Raw genomic sequence first — 25,342 nt, forward strand, 5'->3', positions numbered from 1 at the left:
ACTCACTAGCTCAGGGACTCACCCCCAAACAGCAGCACCATGGCCCCAAAGCCTCAGATTCCTGCCATAGCAAAGCCACAAATTACTAAATGCCATGGACCTCTGCAGCTGCTTGCTAATGTTAAATCCACTACTGCCAGGACCTATGAAGGTGCCTTCATAGCCTACACGGCTACGTGTAATTATGTGCTGTCTTTTATTATGTAATTATTTAATAATAATTAACACATGTTAAATCCATCTCCCCAATTAGATGCTCCCTGGAGGGAGAAAGACACGAGGGCTGATGACTGTGCTTCTTTTGTGCCCCCTTGTGGGACCTGGCTGAGCACTGCACTCACCTCCAAAGAGGTGTCAGATAAAATCCTGTTCATAGGGTGGTAGGGAGAGGGCAGAGCAGCCGGGGTTATTCCCAGGCCAGAACCCAGCCATGGACACCAGTCAGGGCCAGGAGCACCTCCCACTGACCTGTACCCAGAGGGGCTGGTGCTAGAAGGCGCGGGCTGCAAGAGGCTGCAGACCTTGGCTGGAAGCCAGCCCTATGGCAGCTCCTTGCCATTTCCTGGTGAGAACACATGCAAGACCATCAAATGACCTGTCACCTCTGGGGAGTCACTTCCCCTCTCAGGGCCTCAGTTTCCTCATCTGGGAAATCATGAAGTGAGACCAGAGAACCTCTACAGCCCCTTTGCAGCTCTAAGATTTGACATACAAGATACGGTGGTTTCTTTCATCACTGCTTCCTCTTCCATTTCAGAGAACTGGGTGTGGGGCTGGGGGCCTCTTGGAGGATAGTCAGGCTTGTCCGAATTGCAGAGTGATAACTATTCTAAAACAGCACTAAGGTCAGTTCTAACCTCTGCAACTCTGTCTCATGACTCATCACTTGCTTTCTCTGCTCATCAACAAGACCCCATCTGAGCTGAGCTCAAGTTGGTCTGTACCTCATACAATTCAAGAAAACAAAACAAAAACTACCCAGGAAGCCATTTACCATGAGCCTTTGCCACATTTCCTCTTTCTTAGCTCTTAGCAAATCTGTCAGCAGTAATTCTCTTGCGCCTTGAGTGGAAACCTCTCCGGACCTGTGTCGGGTAGGAGAGCCTTTATGGCATGACAATGACCATCTGTAGGCCCCTTCCACACAGTCCTGCAGCCCGATAGCTGGGCAGGCCCCTAACACCTGGTGTTTCTAGCAGGCCTGTCCTGAATGGGAACCTCTGAAGGAGAGGGCAGACACCCAGCAGACTGGGTTGGGTTTGGAATGCCCTGCTCAATGCGCGAACCATATTCAGGCTCATCGGTCCCTCTGTGATGGGCTCAACCAGTGGGAAAAAGGAAGCCCATGGGGCCTCACCACAGGGTCCCCTCCCAGGTCCAGAAGGGCCTGTGCTCTGGATGGCTTCCCCAGCCGCACCCCTGGTAGTGAAGGGTTGATTCCCACAGGTCCCTCCGTGGGGCTGTTCAATGTCCCAGAAATAAAAGGTTGGAAACTCCTGAACTGTGTTCTCTGATAGGCTATTCCCAGCAGAGGAAGGAGGGAAGGGGCTTCAGCGTGGAGCCCCCTGTACATGCAGAACCTTGTGGAATTGGAGCTGCTTTTGGGGGATGTAGAGGGGAAATAAAGGAGAGGGAGATTTGAGAAACTGGAAAGAGATTAAAAACAAAAATGTAGAGCAGATGATCAGTGTAGACAGTCAGTCAACAGTATGGATTGAGCTTGTAGGTTGAGGACAGTGAAAGGCACCTTGGGACATGAAACAGATGGGGTGTGGTCCCTGTCCTTGGGAGCCCACAGGTTATCTGAGGAGGGAAGACACACACACATACTAAGAAACACCAGAACAAGCACAGTGCAGTCTGGGACAGACTCAGCAGCTGTCTAGCCAGCCCAGAGCAGCAACGTGTGTATGGCTGTGACGTCAGCGGACTCTCCCGGCTGCCAGCAGGTGTCCCTCCTTCCTTTAGGGGACATCTCAGTCTACAAGCAGGAGCAGGTCATCTGGGGTGAGTCAGGAGCAGGGAGGAGGCCTGCGGCTTTGGAGCTACAGTGACTTTGGTTTAAGCCCTGGAATGCCTCATTTTAATAATAAAAATCACCAACAGCCAGACACTGCTCTTAAGACTTCATAGTCACCATCTCATTTAATCCCCAGAATAACTCAGTGCGGGAGGTATATTATTACCCAGAGGCCCTGCTCTTCCCCACGAGACCCTATTGCCCCGCACATCTGGCCGGGCCTTTGGTCTTCTGTGAACTTGGGCAAGTCAGTCTCACCGAGACTCAGATTTCTTTGTGAAATGCAGGTAACAAGGCCTTCTTTATACATTTGTTGTGGAGATGAAATGAGATCACACATCTGGAAGTACTTAGCACAGTGTCTGTACACAGTAAGCACTAGTGTGCCATCATCACCCGTAGTGATGTGCCCGGCAAGGCAAAGGGAAGTTTGGATGGTGGGGATGGACCCAGTACGAGAGTCTTCTTGCCTTGACCTTGATCCCTGACAGGCATTTTAGCCAGGGCCACACTGGCTCTTGTGGGTCCTAAGCATTTTTTTCTTCGGGGCCGTGGGCCCCTTCCTCCATAACAAGTTATTGGGAATTATATTTTGTGATACCATTGGTATAAAGACAAATACATTAGTATCATATATGAAAGTATTCTTCAACCTAAAAGTTCATTTTTTCTCCTGATTTTAAAAGAAATGAAAACTTTTTTTTGCGGGCGCCTAAAGCATTGTGGGCCCCTGGCGTTATAGGCCAACTTTGTCTTATGGATAAGTCGGCAGTGCTTTCAGCTCTTGAGTCCCAGGTAGGGTAACCAACTGTCCCAGTTTGTCTGGGACTGAGAGTTTTCTCAGGATGTAGGATGTTCAGTGCTAAATTCAGGACAGTCCTGGGTAAATCAGCACATTTGGTTACCGTAGCCTCAGGGACCCCCTCGCAGGCCTAGATGGACTCCCTCCCTCTCTTGTTCCCTCTACCATAGGTTCCAGGACAGCACTTGCTCTTCTGTCCTCTGTAAAGCTGCACCCATGTTTTCCTGACACTCCCTTCTCCCCATCCTCCCGCCTGGCTGTGGCCTGTATACAGCTGCCTGAGGTGACCCCGCAGGTTGATCCCAAAGTGTAAGCTTCCCGAGGGCAGAGGCTGCCTTCTTCACTGAGGCAGTGCCCAGAATAGTGCCTGGCACACAGGAGAAGCTCATTAAACATTTGCCTAATGAATTGAATAAAACAGAAAGAAATAGTAAGACACACACATAAACACACACACACACTATCCCCAAATATAGGGAGAAAAAAAGGTTCCAGATTGTATCCAGGTGTCCATGGCTCCTACTTACTGCTGAGACAATAACTGGAAATCAGAAGAGATTCCTGTCCTCTGACTATTTCTGTGAGTAAATGATACAAATACCTTCTATTTCTGTTCTCCCCTCCCCTGAGCCTTCACAAAGCCCCTTTTTAGCTCAGAGGAATAAAGTATGAATCCAGGTAGAGTAGGGTGACACCCATCCTACTGCAATGGCCACTGGGATTTTCCCTTGAGGCATTTTCTCACACCTCCCAGAGTTCCCAGGGCCTGAGGACTTTCTGCATGTTAGTTGTCCTCACTGGTTTCTGTCTCAGGCGGCGTGCCCTCACCCAGCCTCCCCTAGGTCAGCCTCCTTTCAGTGCCCCTGACTCCTGAATCTGACCACTCAGCCTGAAACGTCCTCCGCATCTGAGAGAACTGTCCCCAAGTCCCCACCCCTGGAACTGTCAATCCCCCACTGCAATCTAGAATTCCTGGATTAATTTCCAACAGCATCAGTTCATCAGTTCATCATGGTTTCATGCTCTGCACAGCACTGTTAGTTGTGTACAAGCCTGTCTCCCCATTAGCTCATGAGCACCCTGCAGCCAGGGATTGTGCCTTTCCATCTCTGTATTCCCAAGCGCCCAGAACCAGAGCACTGTGGAGTGAATGAGGGAAGGTGGTGGGCAGGTGGAGTGAGTCTCTCCATCTCTCCTGAGGCTGGACTCGGCTCTTTCAGAACCAATTTAACACGTTGCGTATGGATCACGAGAATTTAAACCCCGCCGTACGCAACGTGTTAAAGAGGATTCCATTGCAAATCATATGCCTGATAAGGGATCGATATCCAGAGTATATAAAGAACCTCTACAACTCAACAACAAAACAAACAACCCACTCAGAAAATGGACAAAGGACTTTAATAGACATTTCTCCAAAGGCGATATACAAATAGCCAATAAGCACATGAAAAGATGTTCAACGTCACCGGTCATTAGAAAAACGCAATCAAAACCACAGTGAGATATCACCTCACATCTACTGGGATGGCTGTTATCAAAAGCACAGAAAATAAGTTTTGGTGAGGATGTGGAGAAAATGGAACCCTATGCACTGCTGGTGAGAATGTAAAATGCTGCGGCTGCTGTGGAAAATGGTATGGAGATTCCTCAAAACATTAGACAAGAATTGCCATGTGATCCAGCAATTCTACTTCTCGATATCTATCCAAAAAATGTAAAAGCAAGGATTCAAATACTTGTACACTCATGTTCATGGCAGCCTTATTCACAGCAGCCAAAAGGTGGAGGAACCCATTCATGGGTGATGAATAAATAAATAAAACGTGGCATATACATACAATGAAATATTATTCATCCATAAAGAGGAAGGAAATTCTGACAAATGCTACAACACGAACCTTGAAGACATTATGCTGAATGAAATTAAACCAGTTACACAAAAAAAACCAAAAAACAAAACCAAATTATTTATGATTCCCTTATATGAGGCACCTAGAGTAATCAAATTTATAGAGACAGAAAGTAGAATAGTGGTTGTCAGGGGCTGTGGGGAGGTGGGTAATGGAGAGTTATTGTCTAATGGACACAGAGTTTCAGTTGGGGAAGACGAAAAAGTTCTAGAGATGGATGGTGGTGATGGTTGCACAACAATGTGAATGTACTGAATGCCATAGAACTGTATACTTAAAAAGGGTTAAAATAGTAAATTTGTATGTATCTTTTATTACAATAAAAAAGAAGAGTCCAAGGGCAGGGGAACCTGGAGGCCATGTAACCAGCTGGTCTTATCTGGTTCCCATAAAATTGGGAGCTTCCCTTACATTTTATATTCCAAGCAGTGAGGGGTCAATCCCATTTCTAAGCAAGACAGCCCACTTCACCCCAAGACCTCCAGGAATAGGCTCTTTTCCTAGGCGCAGGTCATCTTCCTGCTAGGTGCTCTGAGAAATGTCTGAACACTAGGGACGATCTGGACAGCCCAGCCCAGCTCAGAGGCGCAGCTGCAGCTAGGTGCCTCCCAGAAGATTCTCCAAAGGGAAGCGCAGGGGCAAAGAAGCCTGGCCTCAGAGGTCTGGAAGGGGCCTCGGGATGAACTGGTCCAATCAGCCACATTCTGAAGCACCCGAGTCTAACAGTGGGGACTTCCCGACTGCGTCAGGTGCTCTCTCTCCACCCTGTCACGGTGGCCACAGCCAAGATCTATGCCCGCCATTCCAACCTCACGCACTTGAAAGAAGTGGCTGCGACAGCCAAAGGTAGATTTGGGGGAACACTGGACCCTGTCTCTTCCTTCTTCTGCAGGCCATAGAGCCATGGTATGCTTTGGAAGTCATCGAGCTGGAAGCTGGGGATTGGCTCACCTTCAGAGCTATTCCCCCTGCCCCCTAAATCATTTCCTCACCCTCACAAGGTGGACCTCACCACACGAGAATGCTCTGCCCATGTGTTCCTCAGCTCCACATAGAATCCCACATGCTCTGAGAGCCATGGAGTCAAACCCAGAAGACTCACTAGGCCGTGAGAGAGGAGTGACTTTAGGAGTCCAGGTCGTGTGTTATAATTGCAGGCCGTTTCCCGGGCTGGACGGGACATGGGTGCTGTGACTGCAGGAGCACCCTCTCCCACCTCGTGCTGGATCCAGCTCCGGCTGGAGCTCCCCGCAGGACAGGCATTCAGTGCCATAAACGATTCAGGTTTGGAGGTAGTGAGTTACACGTGGAGCCAGTGCCTAGCTCTCAGCATGCCCGCTGCCCACACTTGCTAGGAGGGGAGGGGTGACTCAGGACTGGTGCCAGCAGCCCGGACACAAGCCAGCTGGAGGGAGTACGGTGCTTCTTGGCTCCTTCTGCCTGGAAGCCCCTCCTGTGCCGACAGCTTTGAGGGCTGGGGTGACGCTAGGTGCTGGGGTCCACACATGTCCTCTTGTCACTGTGCTGTCTGCCCACTAATCCCACCCCATACTGGTACTTGGGGATTAATTTGTGACACTAAAACGTGTCTTAGTTGGTTGTTAAATAACTCTGAGCTTTCATGTGTGTGTCCTCTCACCACGTCTTAAAGGCTCAGGGGCAGAGACGTTCAATTTCTTCTCTCTCCTAAATGACCTGGCAAAGTACACTGCCCTCAGTGACTCCAGGAGGAATGCTGCTGGCATTTTGGGGCACCTTTTGGCCTCACTGTTGGGACTTCAACTACTTGGATAATTCTAGAAAGTGCTATAGGAGAGGCAGTATAGCTTAGGGGACAGGATCTGGCCCTTACTACTGTGTGACCCTGGGCACATTATTTGATCCTCTTCTGTGCCTCAGTTTCCTCACTGTTAAATGGAAACCATATATACTCGAAGTTGTTGTGAGGATTAAATGAGTCTATACAGGTAGAGCACTTAGAACAGGGCCTGACATACATCAAGGCCCAATAATTAACAATTATTATACATTTTAACCTTTCCCAGTAGACCCCTAACTCCAGCCTTTTCTCTGCTCCGTGAACAGGGCCTTGTACCTCCATGCACCCCAATGATGAACCCTGCCTCCCCACGTCAAAATTCAACACCCATCTGCATTTCCCCAAATGGATTTTATTATCCCCGACCTCGGAGTTCTCCAAGGGTTCTCACAGCCAAGTGTTGGGCCCTCCATTTCCACTGGAGGGACAAGTCTTCCCATTTTGTGGAAGGAGAAAGTGCGGTCTAGAGCAGGGAGCATGATTCCTGAGGTCACAGAGAGTGAAAGCTCGGGGCTGGGATCCCAGGCCACATCGGGCTCACTGAGGACCCAGGGCCCCTGAACAGCACACCCCTGTCCGCTCCACCTGAGCCCACTGTAAATGCTCACGCTACTGGGATACCCAACCCGGTATCTTGACTTGCTCAGATTAAAACTGGGAAAGTCAGACAAATAAGAAGTGTGTTGGCTCCTTTCCCTTCAAACTGCCACTCCCCATGGCTGAAAGGCGGACAGAAGAAACCTGTCACAAGAGGCTCTCCTACTTTCTCATATGGGCCCCTCTGCCCCAACTCCCAGGAGGCCTCACTGGAGGAAGGACCAAGTCAGCTCCTGCCAGCAGGTGCCAGGGCCCGGTTGCTTAGTGACCCAGCCCTGCCTGTCCTCATCCTCCAGGGCAAACAGCTGAGCAATCACAGATGGGGTGGAGGGGGCCACTCTGTGTTTGGAAAGTTATCTTTGCATTTTCTGCTTACTCAATGAGACTTTTCTTTTTTGGAGTTACTGGAAAAACCCATTGATTTCACATCCAGAATCTTAGCAAGCTTCCCTTTGAAGCAGTCCTGAGATCAGCTTGTCCTAACGTACTCGGGTACTGTTCTCCAGGGCCTGCTGCCTTGTAGGGCTCTTGTTATTGAGAAGGAAGCCCCAGGCCCACTCCTCCCACAGCAAATGTGCATTAAGTACCTACTATGTGCCACATATGATGAAACAGATAGGGTTTCTCACCCAGAAAATTATAGCCCATCAAAATGAGAGCGAGGAGAAAAAGATATGTGGTGTTTAAGAAGCACAGAAAGAAAGCATCTATGCAACAACCGGAAATATCCTCGACATACCCTGGATTAACCAGCTCCCACATTTGCCTCACAAACCCACACTTTCCCAGCCATGTGTGAGTAGGGAGATTAAACACACCTCCTGTCTCTCCATGTGTTCCAGCCAATGAAGGGAGGGACCCTGCCTCATGCTTTCCATTGCAAAGCTAGCACTTTGCATACCCAGCTCCCATTCGTCATCACATTATGGTGGGGGGGTCAGTCCAATGCCACTCTTCACACTGGGGGAGAGCAGATGAGAACGACACGCCGGGCTCATGAACTGGAGGTGGATGAAATGACAATAACAGAGGATGATGACCCCAATTTCCCAAGACTACATAACAGGAAGAAAAAAAAAGGGGGGCTGGATTTCAGCATCAGGAATTGGCTGAATGAGAAAAACAGCTTCTTATGACAGGTTACCAGGATTTGAGATGGGTGGTTTCAGCTTATTTGGAGCCTTTCAAAACTGATCTCACCCAGGATGCCATGTGGAAAGAACATGTTTTACAGTTGGACAAACATGGGGTGGGGCCCTCGCCCCTGGCTAAGCCCCTTTCATATGTTACCTCATTGAAGGTGCCAAGCCTTTGGCTTGATAGCAGTGGAATTCTACCGGTGTGGTGTGTCCGACACAAGCACTCTGCTGCTACCCTCCCTTCTTTTTGCCTGGAACTGCAGCCCCACATGCAGCGGGGATCCAATCAGCCTGCATCACACCATCTAGCCCCTGGACAAGGAAGGTCTGACAAATGGGTTGGAGGAGGGCAGGGTCATAAGCACTGCTTCCCTCGCCCTGGCTGTGATGGTTACATGCAGGCCTGCTTGGAAACAGGGGAATGGCTGTTAACAGCCTCCTCCAGCTCCAGGACTCTCCACCTTTCAGAGGTTAAATTAATCTCCTGCATGCCTCCCAGTGGCTGCTGCAGCTCTGTCATTATCAGTCTTCTGCCAGCCTGTCCCAGCCCCTTGGAGGCTATTAATGCCCATAGTCTTTGAATCTGGGAGCCAGCCCCTCCATCCTCCCTTTCTTGGGAGCTGCCATGGAATCCTGATGAAAGCCTTGTGGCTTCAGGGCAGATGCAGAGTGTATTGCACCTAAGGTCCCTCTGCCCTAGGGCCCCGATGCCAATACTTCATGGATGGGGGAGGGGAGTAACTAGGGTGTGTGGCACAACGTGCTGGGGCCCCTAAGGTCTTCAAGTGCAGGGACCACATTTTACCCATGTCTGTGTCCCCCAGCTCTGGTCTCAGTGCTATAAGAAAGTGAAAAACACAATGTTTTGACTGAGGCCGGGTATAGCAGGGTTTTGGATGCTGTATAAAGAGCAGAACCCATGCAGAGCCTTCGCTCTGGGAGTGAAGGGGAAGCTCTGAAGGCTCTGCTCCTGACAGTAGCCTGCAGGGTACACAGAGGGGGAGAAAGGATGGAAATCAGCTGGGTGACCTCCTGGAGTGACAAGTGACAAGCACCCAACACAGGGCAGGGCGGGGACAAAAAGGAGAAACCTGACATCTGCAACACTGTGGAGGCAGGGCCTACAGCAGCAGACTGGATGAAAGGGAGGAGGGGAGACCCCTGAAGTTTCAAAAGTAGATGATTAGGAGGGTGGGCCAGAGACAGGGAGAGAAATCAGTTATGGGCAAAGCTATGAATTGGTTGGGGACATGTTAAATTTTAGGCATATGAGGGGTGAGACCTCTAGTAGAAAATGTTGTCCTAGAGCCAGGAGAGAGGTGGGGCAGGGGATGCAGGCTGGGTGGTGGGGGTTGTTAAGCTAAGCTGGGGTCGGGTGACAGAAGACAAGACAGGTGGAGCCAAGACAGCACCACCAACAGAAGCCACAGACTTGGCGGTTCAAACCTGAAGTTTTTGCCACTACAGCTCCCTTCTTCCTCTGGCCCTGAAACTAAATGCTCCCGATTCTTGACAAATGTATCTAGTTGTCTTGTCCCCAGGGAATATGCCAGGCCAGGCCTGGGTGCCCATGTTCTTTTATGGGTAGACTGAGCCAGACGGAAGAGGACCGAGGCTCTGGATGAAGACAAGTCTCGCTCCTCCACACGGGGATCCCAAAGCCAGAGGAGTGCACAGGTGTGAGTTACCTGGCAAGTCGAGAGCACGAGAAAGAAGGGAATGCAATGCAGGCTTCTGGGTACCCAGGCGGGGCCCAGTAGGGCCTCCCTTTCAAACTCATGAGCTGGAAGCTGGATCCTGAGTCTCACCTGACAGTGTGAACTAAGAGCTGGAATTCAGGGTTGAGACCTGTCTATAATCTTTCTTCCTTTCTCCCTGAACTGCTTAGGTGGGTGGATGTTGAATGTGCCACAAGCTGGAATTTCTCTGTAAGGAAAAGACAGCTGAGTCAGGATAAATGGTATAAACTTGTGAAAACAAGGGTGGGCGGGAGGGGCAGAATCTGGAACACAGCAGTGAGGGTGCCTACGTAAGACCAGGTGGTCCTGAAGAGGGGATTCATGTTAGCCATTGAGGCCTCCTCCTGAAGCCACCCTAGGCAAGCCCTTACACTTACAGAACTTGGTCCAGTACCTGAAATGCCTAGCAGTCCCCTGGGAAACTGGTAAGAAGGACCTGCTCCCATGCAAAGTAGCGAGGGACTCCCAGGCAGGGAAGAAAATAAAGGCAGGCTCGTATCACTCGTTCCTTCTGAAAGGAGCAGAGGAAGTGCCCAAGTCTAAAAAGTAGCAGTGACTTGGTCGCAGCCCCTCGGTTATCAGCTGGAGCTGGGATGACAAGCCAGGACTTGGCCTACAGCTCGGTGCTGCTCCCATTACATCACACGCCCATCACCACCGCCAAGTGCTGTCACTCCAACAGCCTTGTTCAGAACGTTGTGGTGAAAGTAATGGGGACAGCTCTGAGCAGGACTCCAGGGCCCCAAGTCCTCAGTTCTGTCTCTATTTAGCTATGTGACCAAGGACAATTTTTTTTTTTACCTTCTGGGCTTCAATTTCCAGCCTAGGAACCTCTCTGGAATCTGTGATAAATGCTCGTCTTCCATTCCAATTGAAATAATCAGTCCAGTACCAAATACTTCCTAAACAGGTGGTTCCTAGACTTCAGCACATATGAGAATCACCGGGGGAGAATATTTTTAAAGGCAGATTTGAGGTTCCTACCTTCAAAGATTCAGGAGCCAGTAAGTCTGGTGTGGGGCCCTTCAATCTCCGTTTTTAAAGAGGTGCTCAAAGAGTGATTCTGACGTAGGTGGCGGGGGCCACCCTTTGAGCAGCACTGAAAGCTTCAGATGCTACAGAGGAACCAGAAAAGTGCTGAGTAAGGAAAAGCATCTGTCCTCAAGGAGTTGCCAGTATAACTGGGGGAGACAGGACCCTATCCCAGGAATGCCACATCCTCAGGGACAAATGAAGGAGAGGTACAAGGTCAGCAAGGTTACAGTCCTTCACCAAGAAAGTATGAGCAGAGCTTCCAAAGGTGGTTGGCAGAGAAGATGGTAGGAGGATGTGCGGCAGAGACAGCTAAATGTGCACCACAGCCGGCTTCCTGTTCCACCTGGCCTTACAGCTGTACTTCATTTCCCAATCTCCTTTGTGGTTAGATGTGACCATGTGACTGAGTTCTGGCCAATGGCATGTGGGTGTGAAAAACACACACACCATTTCCCGGCCTGGCCCGCAAAAATCTCCCATGTACTATTGTGGGCCCCCACCTGCAAAGTAACTTTACTTAAAGGGGAAATAAACTTCTATTATGTTCAACGACTGAAAAACAAGAGCTGTTTGTTACAACAGTCAGTCCACCCTGAATATACAGGACGCAAGAGAGAAAACTCAACCAATATTTAGTTAGTGCCTGCTTTTGTAACCAGTACTTGGTGCTGCCTTGGACCGGAAGGAGATGAGAATTCTGATCTTACAGGGCTAACCACCTTCACAGAGAAAAGCAACACTGGGAAGGGCCAGAGAAGGCAACAGGCAGCGCATTCCACAGGAGTGGAGTACAGACTACAACCTAAAAGGAAGGCATTGTGTGACTGTGCCATGAAAAGTCTTTTGAGGTTAATCTTGGGCTGTGTAGGCTTCTGAGATAGCACATAGAAAAAGTTAAATGGTTCAGTGGTTCTGAAGATTTTTATTGCTCCAATTTGGAACTAACTTATTTTTAGTATTCTTTTCTTTTCTCTCATGCCAAGAAGGCCAGGGGCAGGTGCTGTGCCTGAGGCCTGGCGTGCTTGCTGCTGGCACAGAGATGGGGATTTCCCTGGCTGGTCCCAGGGCCATCGAGCTTGGCTGACATCTGTGGCCTGCCACAGAGGCCCTGTCCAGGGAGAGACCAACTAGCCAGGCAAGAGGAGATGGGACAAGCACAGGAATGGAACGAGAGTGGCTTTGTAGTCTGACCTCTGAGACGCCTTCCTCTTCATAACTTCCCTGAAGTTTTCAAGAATCAATGGTGTCACCATAGAGCAGGGAAAGTCTGGGGGTAGGAAGGAAGGTGAAAGGGAGTGTGTGCAACATGTGCTGAAGTATAATATTTAACCATAAAGACAACCTTCTAGTCGCCATATCCTCAAAGAAAACACACCTGGGGAAGGAGCTCCAACAAGCAGTAATTTAGGAGAGGAACCAAGAAAAACTTTTAAATTATTAAAGTTGTAAGACTCTGAAACTGATGACAGGGACACCCTGCTAGTGTTAAATGTTGGGCCAGTGTCCTTTGGCCAGTGTGCCTTATGGAGAGATGGGAAAAGCCTTATGGATGAAGGATGGGGAGGAACTTATGGAATCTCAGAGGGACGGGAAGGACCCTTCAACCCCTTTCCAAGACCCAAGAGGTTATTTGGGTCCTCCCATTCTGTAGAAGGCTCTGAGAGGAAAAGGACTAGTTTGTCCTGGTCACTCACTGAGTAATAAAGAGGACCGAGAAGAGCACTTGACAAGGAGTATAAGAGGGTGTCAGTCCTGGCTCCGCCCAACCAGACATGTGGCCTGGCAAGGTCCTCCCCCCTCTCTGAGCCTCAGTTTCTCCATCTGTGAGGTGAGGCGCTAGACCAGGTCCCTTTCAGCTCTGACATTCTGCAGGAAGCAGGCTTCATGTGTCCTCAGAGTGCTCACCCAATACTCTTCATGGCTTCGAGTCCTGGCTCCTACTGAATATGCAGAGAGAGCTCAGAGTGCCTCCCTTCCTGCTCCCAGGTCAAAACCCTAAACTGCCGCCACCCGCAGGCATTCAGGAAACCCAGGAGTGGAAGTTGGCCCCACTTCCAGGGTCAGATCCCAGACAGGAATAAAGGAGCAACTGGCTTCGCAGTCACCAGCCCTACAAATTGCCCAATCCTGCCTTTTGTAGGACTGAAACAGCAAAATGTCTGGGCTGGAAGGCGAGAGATGCAGGTTCTCTCCCTGGGTCCACCATAAACTTGCTGTGTACTTGTACTAACCCCCCAACCCTCGAGACTCTGATATGTTGGAGTGGGGTGAGTGTGTGTCTTACTGAGAGCAGCTCAGGCTGTACTGCTCAGCACACAGGGGAGTTCCCCCCAAGCCACCAGGAGCCAGCCCCATTTTGACACGCATAACCCAGGGAAACGTGACCTAATTCTGCCCAGCCAAGGGGGAAAGTACCTGGAGAGCACTGCCTCAGCCTCCTGACATTGTGCCTGATGTGACTCAAAACCTCCCTGTCCCTTTCAGATGAGGCACAGCACCCCAGAAAGCAGCCATTTTCTGAAAGAAGCTAGGGCCTAAGGCCCATGTTCTCTCCTGCTGTCTCTCCACCTTCCCACCTCCCACCAAAGGAGTTGGAGAGAGGCCTCAGGGACTCCTTGGAGGCAGGACTAGTGATGACTCCCAGGTGGTGACACCAGAATGGCAGCAAGGCTTCCGCACAGTTCTGCTGCAGCCAGAGCCAGGCCCAGGCCCAGCGGCAGGTTCAGGCCCAGGCCCAGGCCCAGGCCCAGGCCCAGCGGCAGGTTCAGGCCCAAGCCCAGGCCCAGGCCCAGTGGCAGGTTCAGGCCCAGGCCCAGGCCCAGGCCCAGGCCCAGCGGCAGGTTCAGGCCCAGGCCCAGGCCCAGGCCCAGTGGCAGGTTCAGGCCCAGGCCCAGGCCCAGCGGCAGGTTCAGGCCCAGGCCCAGAGGCAGGTTCAGGTTGTTCCAACAAGGCTATTTATAGACGCCAGCTCGGCCTCTCCCTCTCCCCTCCCCCGGATGGGGGCCTCAGTCTCTCAGTGACTGGGAAACACATAATCGCCTTTCCTTGGAGACAGGAAAGAAATTCTCTCAGGAGCTCAGATATGTTCTCTCTTTGGGTAGGAAAAAAGCACTGTTGGGGTCAGACTGGGGTTGGGATCTGGCAACTCTCTTTGAAACCCTTTCCAGAAGTGCTCCCAGGGAGAAAATGTTATTGAAGGTGGAAAAACACTTAGAAGGATGAAAGACCGGAACATCTGGATGAGGCTCACCCAGCTCCTCAGTCAGCACACACACCCTTCACAGGCTGCTCCTCCTTCAGCCAGTGGGGCCACCCCAGTGCTGGTCTACCCGGCAGAGGTGGCCCCATCCCTCCCTCCCGCCCTGGTTTGTGCTGCATTGAAGGCTAGTCTAGTGCTGAGGAAAACTGACCCCACAGCAGTTCTGAATCTCCAGTCAAGAGTCTTCTCATATGTATGTAGTTAGGCAGAGGCCAGGGATATGAGGGCCATGCCCACCACCCTCCCTTATCACCTTGTCTGGGATTATAGGCTTGGGCAAAATAAGGTAGGGAGATATGCAGAAGCCTCCTTGTATGCAATGGATTCAAGGAACCAGACAAAGTAAAGAAAGAGTTGATGTGGGCACCAAACCAAAGGTACATTTTCAGAAGTGAGGCTAGGAAGGCGAGTTTGGGGGGAATGAAAAGAGAAGGCTGTTTGGGCCAAGGAGCAAGTCCTTCCACTCCCCCAACACCCCCGCAGCACATTCTCTTGTTAGATAGTTCCATTTCCCCCAAGAAATACCAGAAACTGCTACCTTTCCATTTGCCAAGTGAAAGGAACGCCAGCTCTGTGGTACGCCTTCCCCCACACAGTCATGCAGAAGCCCACCTTGTGAGACCGAGGGCTTACAGCCTGGCTGGTAGTAAGCAGGCAGCTAAACTTTGTCTTAAAAACGGGAACCACTTCCTCCCCAGGCCGCAGCAAAACTCTCTAGAGCAATGGTTCTCAGCCTCAGCTGGGTTAGCAGAATTACCTGGGGAGTTTTCCAAGATCCTGATGCCAGGGCACACCCCAGCCAATTCAGACGCCCAGGAGTGGGACCCAACACCCCAATTTTCTAAAGCTCCTCAGCAATTCCAGGGTGTAGCTAAGGTTGAGAATCATTGGTCTGATGACCCCAGACAGCTGGAGTGCATGTGTGTGTGTGTGTGTGTGTGCGTGTGCATGTGTGTGTGGAGGGGTGGTCCACACAGTCTGGCAAGAACCCCAAGAGAGCGCGGGATACCTTTCCCCTGCAGCCATGCTGTTCTGCATGGGCCCTGCCTACAGCCCTTCCTACCTCTGTCCCCCAGCACTCGAGCCTCCTGAGGGCGTGCCCCAGAAAACAGGTGTGGGTTTGTTCGAGGGGCTTGTTTTGGTGGATTCCCTCAAACACAAAGATCACAACCTCTCCTTTGGCTCTTGGGTGTCCTCTCACAATTGAAAGGTCCATTTGTTTGACATCAGGACCCAGCAAATGCAGGGCCTACAGGCAAGATGAACTATTAACACAGGAGGCTCCAGAGTCAGGCCTAGGGACGTTCTTGGTTAATTCTACACGTGTAGGGCTGCGAAATTAATGAAGAGCCTGAACACACCTGTGAAATGTAACAGCTCACTTATATAGGTCTACAAACAGCTCCTGTTAGGTAACATCTCCAAAGACCTGGCTTAGAGCCCTCTCATATAAATAACAAAACAAATAAACAGCTAAGCAGAGCTCTGTTGCCACTTCCACCAAGTGTGTGGCAGTTTGCTGCCTCTGGGCAACTACCATAGGAGAGTGCAGCCAGGGGCCTCAGGCGCGCTGGGTGCTGTGCTGGGTGTCAAGAAGCTGACACGGTTAGGAAGCCCACATAACTGCATTAGGGAACACATGCAAACCCCTGTGGGTTGCCCCCTACCAACCCAGGAAATTAATACGGTAGAAGGAGAAAAACCTAGGAGAAGTTTTAATTTGCTTCTAAAAACACCCTGGACTTCTGCAAAGTTGCTGGACTGTGTTTTAAGATGGTTTCTGGCCACTCACAATACGGAAGTCTCAAGCTATGAATGTTTATCCTACGGAGGAACTGGATGTCATCCTCTCTCCATCTAGAGCTTCAAGGCTTGGATTTGGGGGAAAAATGAGACAGAGCAGAGCCCCATCACTCTCCCAGGCACAGGTGAGCACACAGCCTAACCAAAAGCCAGGTGCTGTCCCCAAATCCTAGAGACCATTTCGAAAAGGTCCAGGGACAGGAAATGCTGAACAGAGCATTAAAAAGAGAATTTTGCTTCCTGGGGGTCCCCGGAGAGCTCCAGACCCAACCCTTGGTCTGCTCAGCCAAGTTCGAGAGGGTCCCTATGGCAACTGCACACTCCGGTAACACATGGCTGTGCTTGTTTGCCAGGAGCAAGGTTTCCCTTCTAGGCCACAGAGGTTATTCTGCCCCCAGCGTCCATGAAGGTCTCTTATGTTAGAGTAAGGTTACCTTCGAAGGATGTTTGCTCTGCACATTCCTGAAGAAGGTGGTCTTGGCGGTGAAGAAGCAGTCCTCTAGTTCCTCGTCCAGGCTGCAGTACCCACTGCTCATGCTGCTGTCCACCGTCATCTAGCCGGGGGCCCGCAGAGGCAGCCGGCGCATCTGCTGGGCCGGCTCGGGACGCGGCGCAGGGAGGTGGGGACCCTCCCGGGCTCCACCGCTTGAGCTCCGAGCCCGCCGGGGACCAATCAGTTACCCGACCAGGGGGAGCGGGCGCCGGCCACCTTGGTTTCTCACCCTGGGCTCCGGCGGCGGGTAACCTGCTTCCTTCCCGGCGCGCCGCCAGCGCCTGCGAACACGGGGTCGAACTGCCTCGCTCCCCGGCTCACTCGGCCTCTGCGGTTTCATGTCCTCGGCGCCGGCTCCCTCTCTCCGCCCCGCGCGCACGGAGCGCCATCGCGACACCTCCCCCGCCTCTCCGCGCCTTTCCTGCCCCCTGGTACCACGCAGAGCATTCAGAAGCCACTTCCTCTCACAAGGTTCCTGAAAGCCGCGCTCGGCTGTCACGGCGCCCCTCTCGCCCCTCCCGCCCCAACCCTGCGCCTCCTGAGCCAACGGGGTGCCACTGCACCGCGGTGGCCAGTGGACCTAGGGCACCACGGATCAGGTGATGCCGGTAAGGAATAGAGCCGGATGGACCTGAGGGCGTAAAGTCCCTCTGTCCCCTCTTCATCCTCCTGTACACATTCTCATCACCCATGATGGCTCATGTTCACGGAGTTTAATGTACTATAATGTCGACCTTGCCCCTCCTCCCTTCCCCTCGTCCCCCATTCGCTGGGTGAAGGAGTGAGGTCAATCAGAGTAGTTAGAGAAGTAACTAGAGAAGAAGGAAATCAATGTCTGGCCTGCCTGGAGAAGAAGCAATATTTTAACTTGGAAACGCCAGAAGAAACTGCAGGGGCCCCACAAACATATGCAAATCATATGCAAAGTTATGGCAACCTGGCGAGCAAGCCCGCCCTTCCACCCACACGGGAACTTGGCCTCAGGGAGCCTCAGAATGCTGAGGGAGCGCCTAGACAACACCCAAGTTATTTGTGCATTTTCATGACAGCCTAGCCAAGAGGGGGGTCTCTGGCAGATCTTGCCATTACTGTCAAGGACAGCTCATTTACGTTTCCTCATCAGACTGAGTGAAGGAACACCTTCCTTGACCAGGGCAAATCCTTCACAGCAATTAGGGCAAACCCTCCATCCCACTTCCCAGATCTCACTTGAACAATAGTAATTATAGCGGCCAGGGCTTGAACAAAGGCTGAATGTGCCAGGTGATTTACATGCAGCCTGTTACTGAACTTTCTCAATAGCCTGGAGATAGAGATTAGTATTCCCATTTTATGGATGAAGAAACTGAGGCTCAGGGTTACACAGAACATGTGTGCTGGGACTCAGACCCAGACCTGTCTGATTCTTGGGCCACTGTGATACTGTTGCTCAGCAGAGATGGTGCTGTTTTGACGTGCCTTCTGCCATCTTCCAATACAGTGAGGCCTGGAGTCCCCAAAAAAGAAGACAAAACCTTCAGAGCCTGGCAAAGCTAGGGGCACTGTGTTCATGGGGTTTGATGGCCTATGGACCTTGGAGCCCTGGAGAGTGGCTGAGAGAGGTTATCAGGACTCTCTCCAAGTCTGTGTGGCTTTCCCTGCAGTTCTGAAGCAATGCAGTGCTGGGGCACAAGTTGGGCGCAGGGCTAGACTCAGCCCCAGACACCAAACTGCCAACTCCATTTTAAGCTCTGGTTACTTTTATGAGGAACACTCTCCCTCTCCCACCTTAGCCAAATCTGTCAGTGCTAGGGAGGGTTTCAAACTGCAGCCCAATTTGGCTTCACCCTCCCACACAGTCTTTTTCCAGAAGCCTGTGAGGACCTGGCAGGCAAAGACTGAAACAGCTGAGAGCCAGTACCCTAGCGACTGGTTACCCTGGCTCAGGAGACCCTCAATACCAGTAGCTGCCTCCCTGGGCAGGGAGATAAGTGGAGGTAGACAGCTGGGGTGGGGGCTGGGGTGAGCTATGAGTTGTTTGTGATGAAGAGCTCACATTAATGGGGTTGAAGGTAGGTTCTGGCTTTATCTGGAGGAATCTTATCTTCAAATTAGTATTTTAGAGGATGTTTTGGGGGATTTTTTCCCCAGAGACAGTGGTTCAGGCAAAGGAAGCTGGTATTAGCCGCACCAGTACCTCCAAGTCCAAAGCCAGAATAATGAACGCTGCAAAGACGAGGGCTCTGCATGATCCTTCAATAACAGCATACCTGCTTTGTCCAGCCAGCGAAGAAACACACTTTTCTTTATAAAAGGAACTTCTTGCACAGTGGGAATCTGATACTTAAGAAAAAAAACAGGTACCAGATTCTTTGTGTCCACACTGTGTCTTTGGAGTCACACAGGGACCTCTGCAAAGCAATTGCAGTGCTACGCATTCAAAATATGCAGTCTTAAAAAACAGCTAATACCAACCTTTTTAAAACACCAAGCCAAAGTACCCCAGGAGTCAGCATGAGTCTCTCCTTGTGAGCAACAAACAAGATGCCAGACCTGATTAAGGAAAGTTCTAAGTGACACTGTGTTCTTTTAGAGTGCTGCTCCAGACTATTCCAAGTATTATGAAAACTTGATGTCTGAAGAAGGCTTTTCAAAGCCTGTTTTACATCCATTACTCTATTTAGGTTCCTCTATAACCTTGAGAGCAGGTATTAACCCTATTTTACAGATGAGAAAACCTAGGAAAGCAACCTGTTTCATCACAGCTCATTACTTTCAAAGTCTCTTAACTCCTAGTTAGTGTCTCTTTCCCTGCCCCACTCCACCTGTCAATGAACTAGGTTTGGAAAGAAGCCACATGTAAGAAGTCAGCAAGACAGACTGTGCTGGCAAGGACCCTGGGACTAGAAATCTGCAAAGATCATATACAATACAATAAATTGGCCAGCTTCCAGGAGGAAAACTCCAGACTGAAGCTCCAGGGTCCCAAAGGGAGGAAGACTGCATTCCTTTCAGTGTCTAATGACCCTGTCTGCACCTCTTCCCTAAGAATAACCAACAGCAGTAATAACCCTGGGGGTGGGGGTGGGGTAGTAGACAGCACAGATGAGCCTGTGCAATGGCCTTCTATGTCGCTGGCAGTGAACATGCAAAGGATGGGAACTGGCTGTTCTTGTCCCTGGGCCCAGGAAGAGAAGTCTGAACCTTAAGCTTCACGTCCGAAGCCTCAAATCCATGGTATCGTGCTGGGGTTCAGAAAGCCCCACTGAAACGGAGAATCGGTGACATTCCTGTCTCAAAGTGTCAAATGAAAGACTTTATTTTAAGCTTTCTTTTTCTCTCACCTGTGATCCTGACATGTGGCCAGATCCCACCGTTAGATCCATCCAGTGGCTCTGCATGTTCCAGAAAAGCTGAGATACATTACTGGAAGTCTGGAGCTGGTATTCTATTCCTAGCTCCAACTCTAGCTTGATACGGTATCTGGAGCAACTTTGAGCCGCATGTTTCCTCATTTGTCCAAATGAGATCAGATTTGGGGTCTTAGGACTTGTCCATGTATTCAGAGGCTGAAAACCGGGCTGAGGTGCCATTTCACCCCTGAAGTGTATTTTAACATCATTATTAGCCAGTATGTGCACGCACTGTGCTAGTAATAACTTTCTAAGCATCATTTCATTTGATCCCTACAACCAACGGATGGTGAAGCTACAGTTCTTATTTTCTGTTTTACAGAGAGACAAGGAGGTTCAGGGAGGCGAAGTAACTTGCGTATAGTTAGACATGCTAGTTAATGGCAGAGCCGAGTCACCCCAGTGGTCTGACTCCAGGACCCACGTCCTGCAACACCCTAGTCCTGAGTGTGTAGCCTGTGACTGCTCTCACCTAACAGCCAGGTTGCCTGAAACTGCAGCCCTGCACAAGCAAGTCAGGGACTACTTTCTCAGTACACCTGTGTCCCTGTCTTCCCCTTAGCTTGTTACCGTGTTTCCCCGAAAATAAGACCTAGCTGGACAATCAGCTCTAATGCATCTTTTGGAGCAAAACTTAATATAAGACCCAGTCTTATTTTACTACAATATAAGACTGAGTCTTATAATAATAATAATAATAATAATAATAATAATATAATATAATCCTGGGTCTTATATTAATTTTTGCTCCAAAAGACGCATTAGAGCTGATTGTCGGGCTAGGTCTTATTTTCGGGGAAACACGGTAGGGTTCTCATGGTTTAACCATTGACTGTTCCCTCCCACTATGTGTCCGTGTCTCCCCAGGAGCTGAGTCCCATCTGTGCCAACCGTGTTGGCTACACCCTCCCAGACTCACGGCTCAGAACTCTCTCCCTCCCAGAGAGCCCCTGATGGACACCTACCTGCTCACTGAATGCCCAGCCCTTCCCCTGCAGCCTCGCTTTCTGCAGGTCCCAGACTGAGCTCACTAGTCCCTGCCTCACCTCCCCCTGCTCCTCCTTCAGTAGCTCCTATCTCCATGAGTGCCACAGCATAGATTACTGCAAAGCCTTCCAGTAGTTTCCTTTGTCCCCATCTGTGCCTCCTCCAAACTCCTTGCCCCCTTATTGTCCAAGTTACCATTCTAGACCGATATCTGATCAGAGTTGTTCTAACATAGAACCTTCTGTTCAGATTTCAACTAATAAATATTGAATAATTACTACGTATCAAGCTCTAGCTGCTTACTCTTTCATTCATTCATTTAACAAATCTATACTGAGCACCTTCTACATGGCAACCACTAGCCTGGGTGTTCCACTGTAGACCTGAACAAGACATAGTCCCCACCTTTTCATAACGTGCAGTCTAATAGAATGACATGAAATAAGAAGTTCTATCAGAGTTACCAAGCTCTTACACATTTCATTATCTGACTTAATCCTCACAACCCTGCAAGAAGGTATTTTACAGATGAGTAATCTGAGGCTCACAGTGGTCATAGAGCAAGTAAACAGTAGAATCAGATTTCAAACCCAGAGCCTCTGGTTCTGACAAGTTTCCATGAAAATAGTTGTCATGCAGGGTCTCAGCTCTGGCTCCCCACGCAAGAACACAGGATATGGTGAGGCCAAACAGTAACACCAACGAAGCCATAGATAGGGGAGTCATACCACTATAGTCTTGCTGGCGGCTGGGTTGGAGACACAAGAAGCGGGCTCCACACGATCCGCAACCCACCATCCACGTCTCTGCCAACGCACCAACCAACTAACCCCCTAACGTAGCCACGGCAGCTATATCAGTGGCTAAGGCTAACCGGTAACAGCTGATGGCCATCCAGCCACAGCGGATGGCCATCTGATTACAGCTGATGTCCATCTAATAATCGAGCCAGCACCTTTCCACGTGAGACTGAGAGCCTGGAAACTGCTCTCTAGGACTCTGTCCCCACAATTGTCCTTCCTCCAATGACTCCCCAGTGCCTACAGTGATATTCCAGGCTCCTGAGTGGGTACTTCAAGGCCTTTTACAACACGTGCCTAGCCAACAGTTCACACTCATCTCCAGCCACAATCAAGCATTGCTCGTTATAGCTGCACAAAATTTGATTCACTTTCCCAGCAGCCGCCCTACCCTCTTGTGGTTTTGCTTTTGCCTGTCAATATCCTCCTTCTATGTCCTACCAGCTTCCTGACACATATTCGTCAATAATGACCACACCTCCCACACTTTCCCCTGCCTCTCAGAAGCAACAACTTTCTCACTGAGTACCCAGTCACCCCCTACCCTGAGAGCAGTAGCATTTGATAGCATGAAACCGGCTGTGCACAGAAAGCTCAATTTCTCCCCAGATGACTTCCTGTTGTAAGAGGTAAGCGGATGCATACCATTTAGGTTAGACTCACAGGAGATTCACTTTCTTGGGGGTTCTAGCCCACACTGGACTTCTCTTGCTTGGCTGCCAGGCTAACAGCTTCGACAGAGCCCTGGCACCTAAAGACACTGAAGACAGTTAAATTAGCCATACTGAGCGGCTGAGGCCCTGAAGATTTCATGCTGGGTCTGAGCCAGGACCAGGGAGTCTGCCTTCTAATTGTTTTCCTTTAAGGAGACTAGGAAAGCACAAAAGGTGGGTCTGATCAACAACCCCATTCTTCACATGCCCTTCTCCAGACAAGGCCAGTCGTCTAATGGCCAGGACAGTGCAGTCAGTGGTGTGAGATGTGAATAACTCTTGCACTACTACACACAAAAAGAGGGCCTCAGGCCTGACCTGGCCCAGCTGGAGGTCATTTCAGGTAGCCCACTGTTTCCAAGGTAGAATTACAGGCTGGGGCCGTGAGGGGCACAGAGAAATGTCTCCAATGCTTAAGGATTTCTCGAGAAATAAGTACTAGAGCTCAGTCTCAGCCAGGAAGCCAGGATCTCAGGTGCTTCCTGGTCGGGAAGGCTTTCTGCTCTGCCTGATCAGAAATGAGCTCCCAGGGGTTGGCCTGAGCTGGTCAGATAGGCCCTGGGGCGGCTCCTATAAGAGGTAGCTGTCTAGTAGTGTCTAATTACTGTCAGCTTTGGCCAGCATTTCTGGCTTCTAGAGTGTGGAGGGAGGAGCAGCTGTCCCAGCTGTAGCCAGAGTGGAGAGAGAGACAGGCTGGAGACCGGCTCCATCCTTGGGCACATGTGGGTGGGCTGGCAGTAGATAAGATGAAATGGAATCATAAAATATATTCAATCAATCCAAAAGAAGGCAGAAAAAATAAGAAAAATGGGACAAAAGAACAGATAGGACAAGTAGAAAACAAACAGCAAGATGACAAACTTAAATCTATTTATATCAATAATCACATTAAGTGCAAATAACCTAATTAAAGGGAGGAGATTATCAGGCTCGGTTAGAAAAACAAGATCCAACTATTTGCGGTCTGCAAGAAATGACCTTTAGGTATAAACACAGAAATAGCCTAAAAGTAAATGGACGGATGATAATCAAAAGAAAACTGGGGTGGCTACATTAATATCAGACAAAGTAGATTTCAGAGCAAAGGATATTGCCACAGCTAAGGTTATTTCGTAATGCAAAGGAGTCAATTAACCAAGAGGACATAATTACCCTAAATGTTTATGCACTGAATAATGGAGCTGCAAAATACAGGAAGATGGAACCATATGGAGACATAGGCAAATCCACAATCATAGTTGGAGATTTCAACACTCCTCTCTCAATAATAAAACAAGTAAGAGCACATGGTATGCCTCAACAAATGTTAGCTACTGTTTTTATCAATCACAGCTCCTTTTGATAAACACCTATGGAGCATTTTGGAAGGGACTCAAGCCCCTCAATCCCCTGAGAGGTGTGCAGGTATCTATCTAGAGTATTTGTTAGGGAAGTAGGGGACGCGCTGCGGAGGGACAGGCCTCTCCCCAAGGCTCTCCTGTCTGGCTCCCCAAGGCTCTCCCTGTCTGGCTCCCCGGCTCCCCCGTGTGGTAGTTCTGGGTTCAGCACGTGGCCGCTGGACGAAGGGCTGGGGCAGGACTGGCCCCAGGTACTTCCACCTCTGAAAAGTTCTGGAAAGGCAGTCTCAGTGTCGCGACTGCGGGAGGGAGCATAGGCCAGGAGCCAGGAAAATCAAGCTCTCCACGTCAGCTGAGTCATCGCTCAGAGGCTGCAGAGGCTAAGGGAGATGGTTCCATAGGAACCTTGCAAAGGATGACAGCGGTGGGGTGGCTGGCTGGGGGTGGGGGTGGGGGTGGGGGTGGGGGTGGGGATGGGGGTGGGGCTGGGGGTGGGGGTGGGGGTGGGGGTGGGGGTGGGGGTGTCGTAGGTAGAAAGGCAGCAGCCACCTATGGGGCTGAAACACCAGCAGACCAGGCTGATCCACCCTGAAGTTTTGAAAGCCATTTGTCCCTTTGGTGAATGGGGACAGGGTCTGGGTTTTTTTATCTACAGAGCAGAGCAATAACTTGGGCCTCAAAGGAGGGGATAATCGTCAAGTCTTGTAGCAGTAAGTGCCCAACCACAAAGTCATAGCATCCTGGTCTTATAGCCAGGAATAACCCATCTTTCTGGAATTTTGGAGAGTTGGCAGAGCCAGACCACGAAGAGTTCTTGTGCTAATTCAATCTAAATTGATTGAATTTGAGGGCAACAGAGAGCCACTGAGGGTTTTCATCAGAAGGGTGACATGATGAAAAATCCAGTAAGGCGGTTAAAGGCACCTGAGGCAGTCCTGGAATGTTACCGGGTGGTACTTACCTCCTCGTGTACACATGCTGTCACACATTTTTTCTCATTGAAGACTCACAACCACTTAGCCTACAGTCCCATTTCTCAGAGGGAAAACCTGAGACTCAGAGAAACTAGGAGGCTCGTCCTGGGTCATATACCAAGTATGTTGTCTACAGGCCAGGGGTCTTTCTTTTGCTTAAGAAAATATATATCAATGAACACACAATGCAATGTACAGATGATGTATTATGATATTGTACACTTGAAACTTATATAATCTTATTAACCAATGTCACCCCAATAAAATTAATTAAAATTTAAAAAATAAATACATAAAAATAATGTTATATAAAAAAGGAAAATATTTATTGCCTTTTAAAAATATTATACTAGAAACATGTGACAGCATCTGGTTATTCAAACAGCACCAAAGCAAACAACAAAAGCTGACAGAGTAGCACTCCACCCCTTTCAACTCCCACCCTTCCCAAGGTGAAATCTCTTCCAATTGTTGGCTGGGCATCATCCAGACCGTTGTCCTGCATTTACACACACACACA

General features: G+C 50.0%; 1 protein-coding gene across 2 annotated transcripts in view; it reads right to left on the reverse strand.

Annotated features, from left to right (window-relative positions):
* The window catches only part of RASSF5 (Ras association domain family member 5), a 69,993-nt gene that overhangs the window by 12,176 nt on the left and 32,475 nt on the right, over window positions 1–25,342 (reverse strand). The window contains exon 1 of one of the 2 annotated variants that reach the window (XM_019752478.3): window positions 16,561–17,252. The exons of the other annotated variant lie outside the window; for it this stretch is intronic. Within the exon in view, the coding sequence (XP_019608037.1) occupies window positions 16,561–16,680 (120 nt within the window). The 5' untranslated portion in view covers window positions 16,681–17,252. Of the gene's footprint in view, window positions 1–16,560; window positions 17,253–25,342 lie in introns of those variants that run through there. 2 annotated transcript variants of the gene reach the window in all.

The sequence above is a fragment of the Rhinolophus sinicus genome, chromosome 11 (assembly GCF_057876585.1).
Source record: "Rhinolophus sinicus isolate RSI-liver-muscle chromosome 11, RSI-T2T, whole genome shotgun sequence".
Classification (NCBI taxonomy): Eukaryota; Metazoa; Chordata; class Mammalia; order Chiroptera; family Rhinolophidae; genus Rhinolophus; species Rhinolophus sinicus.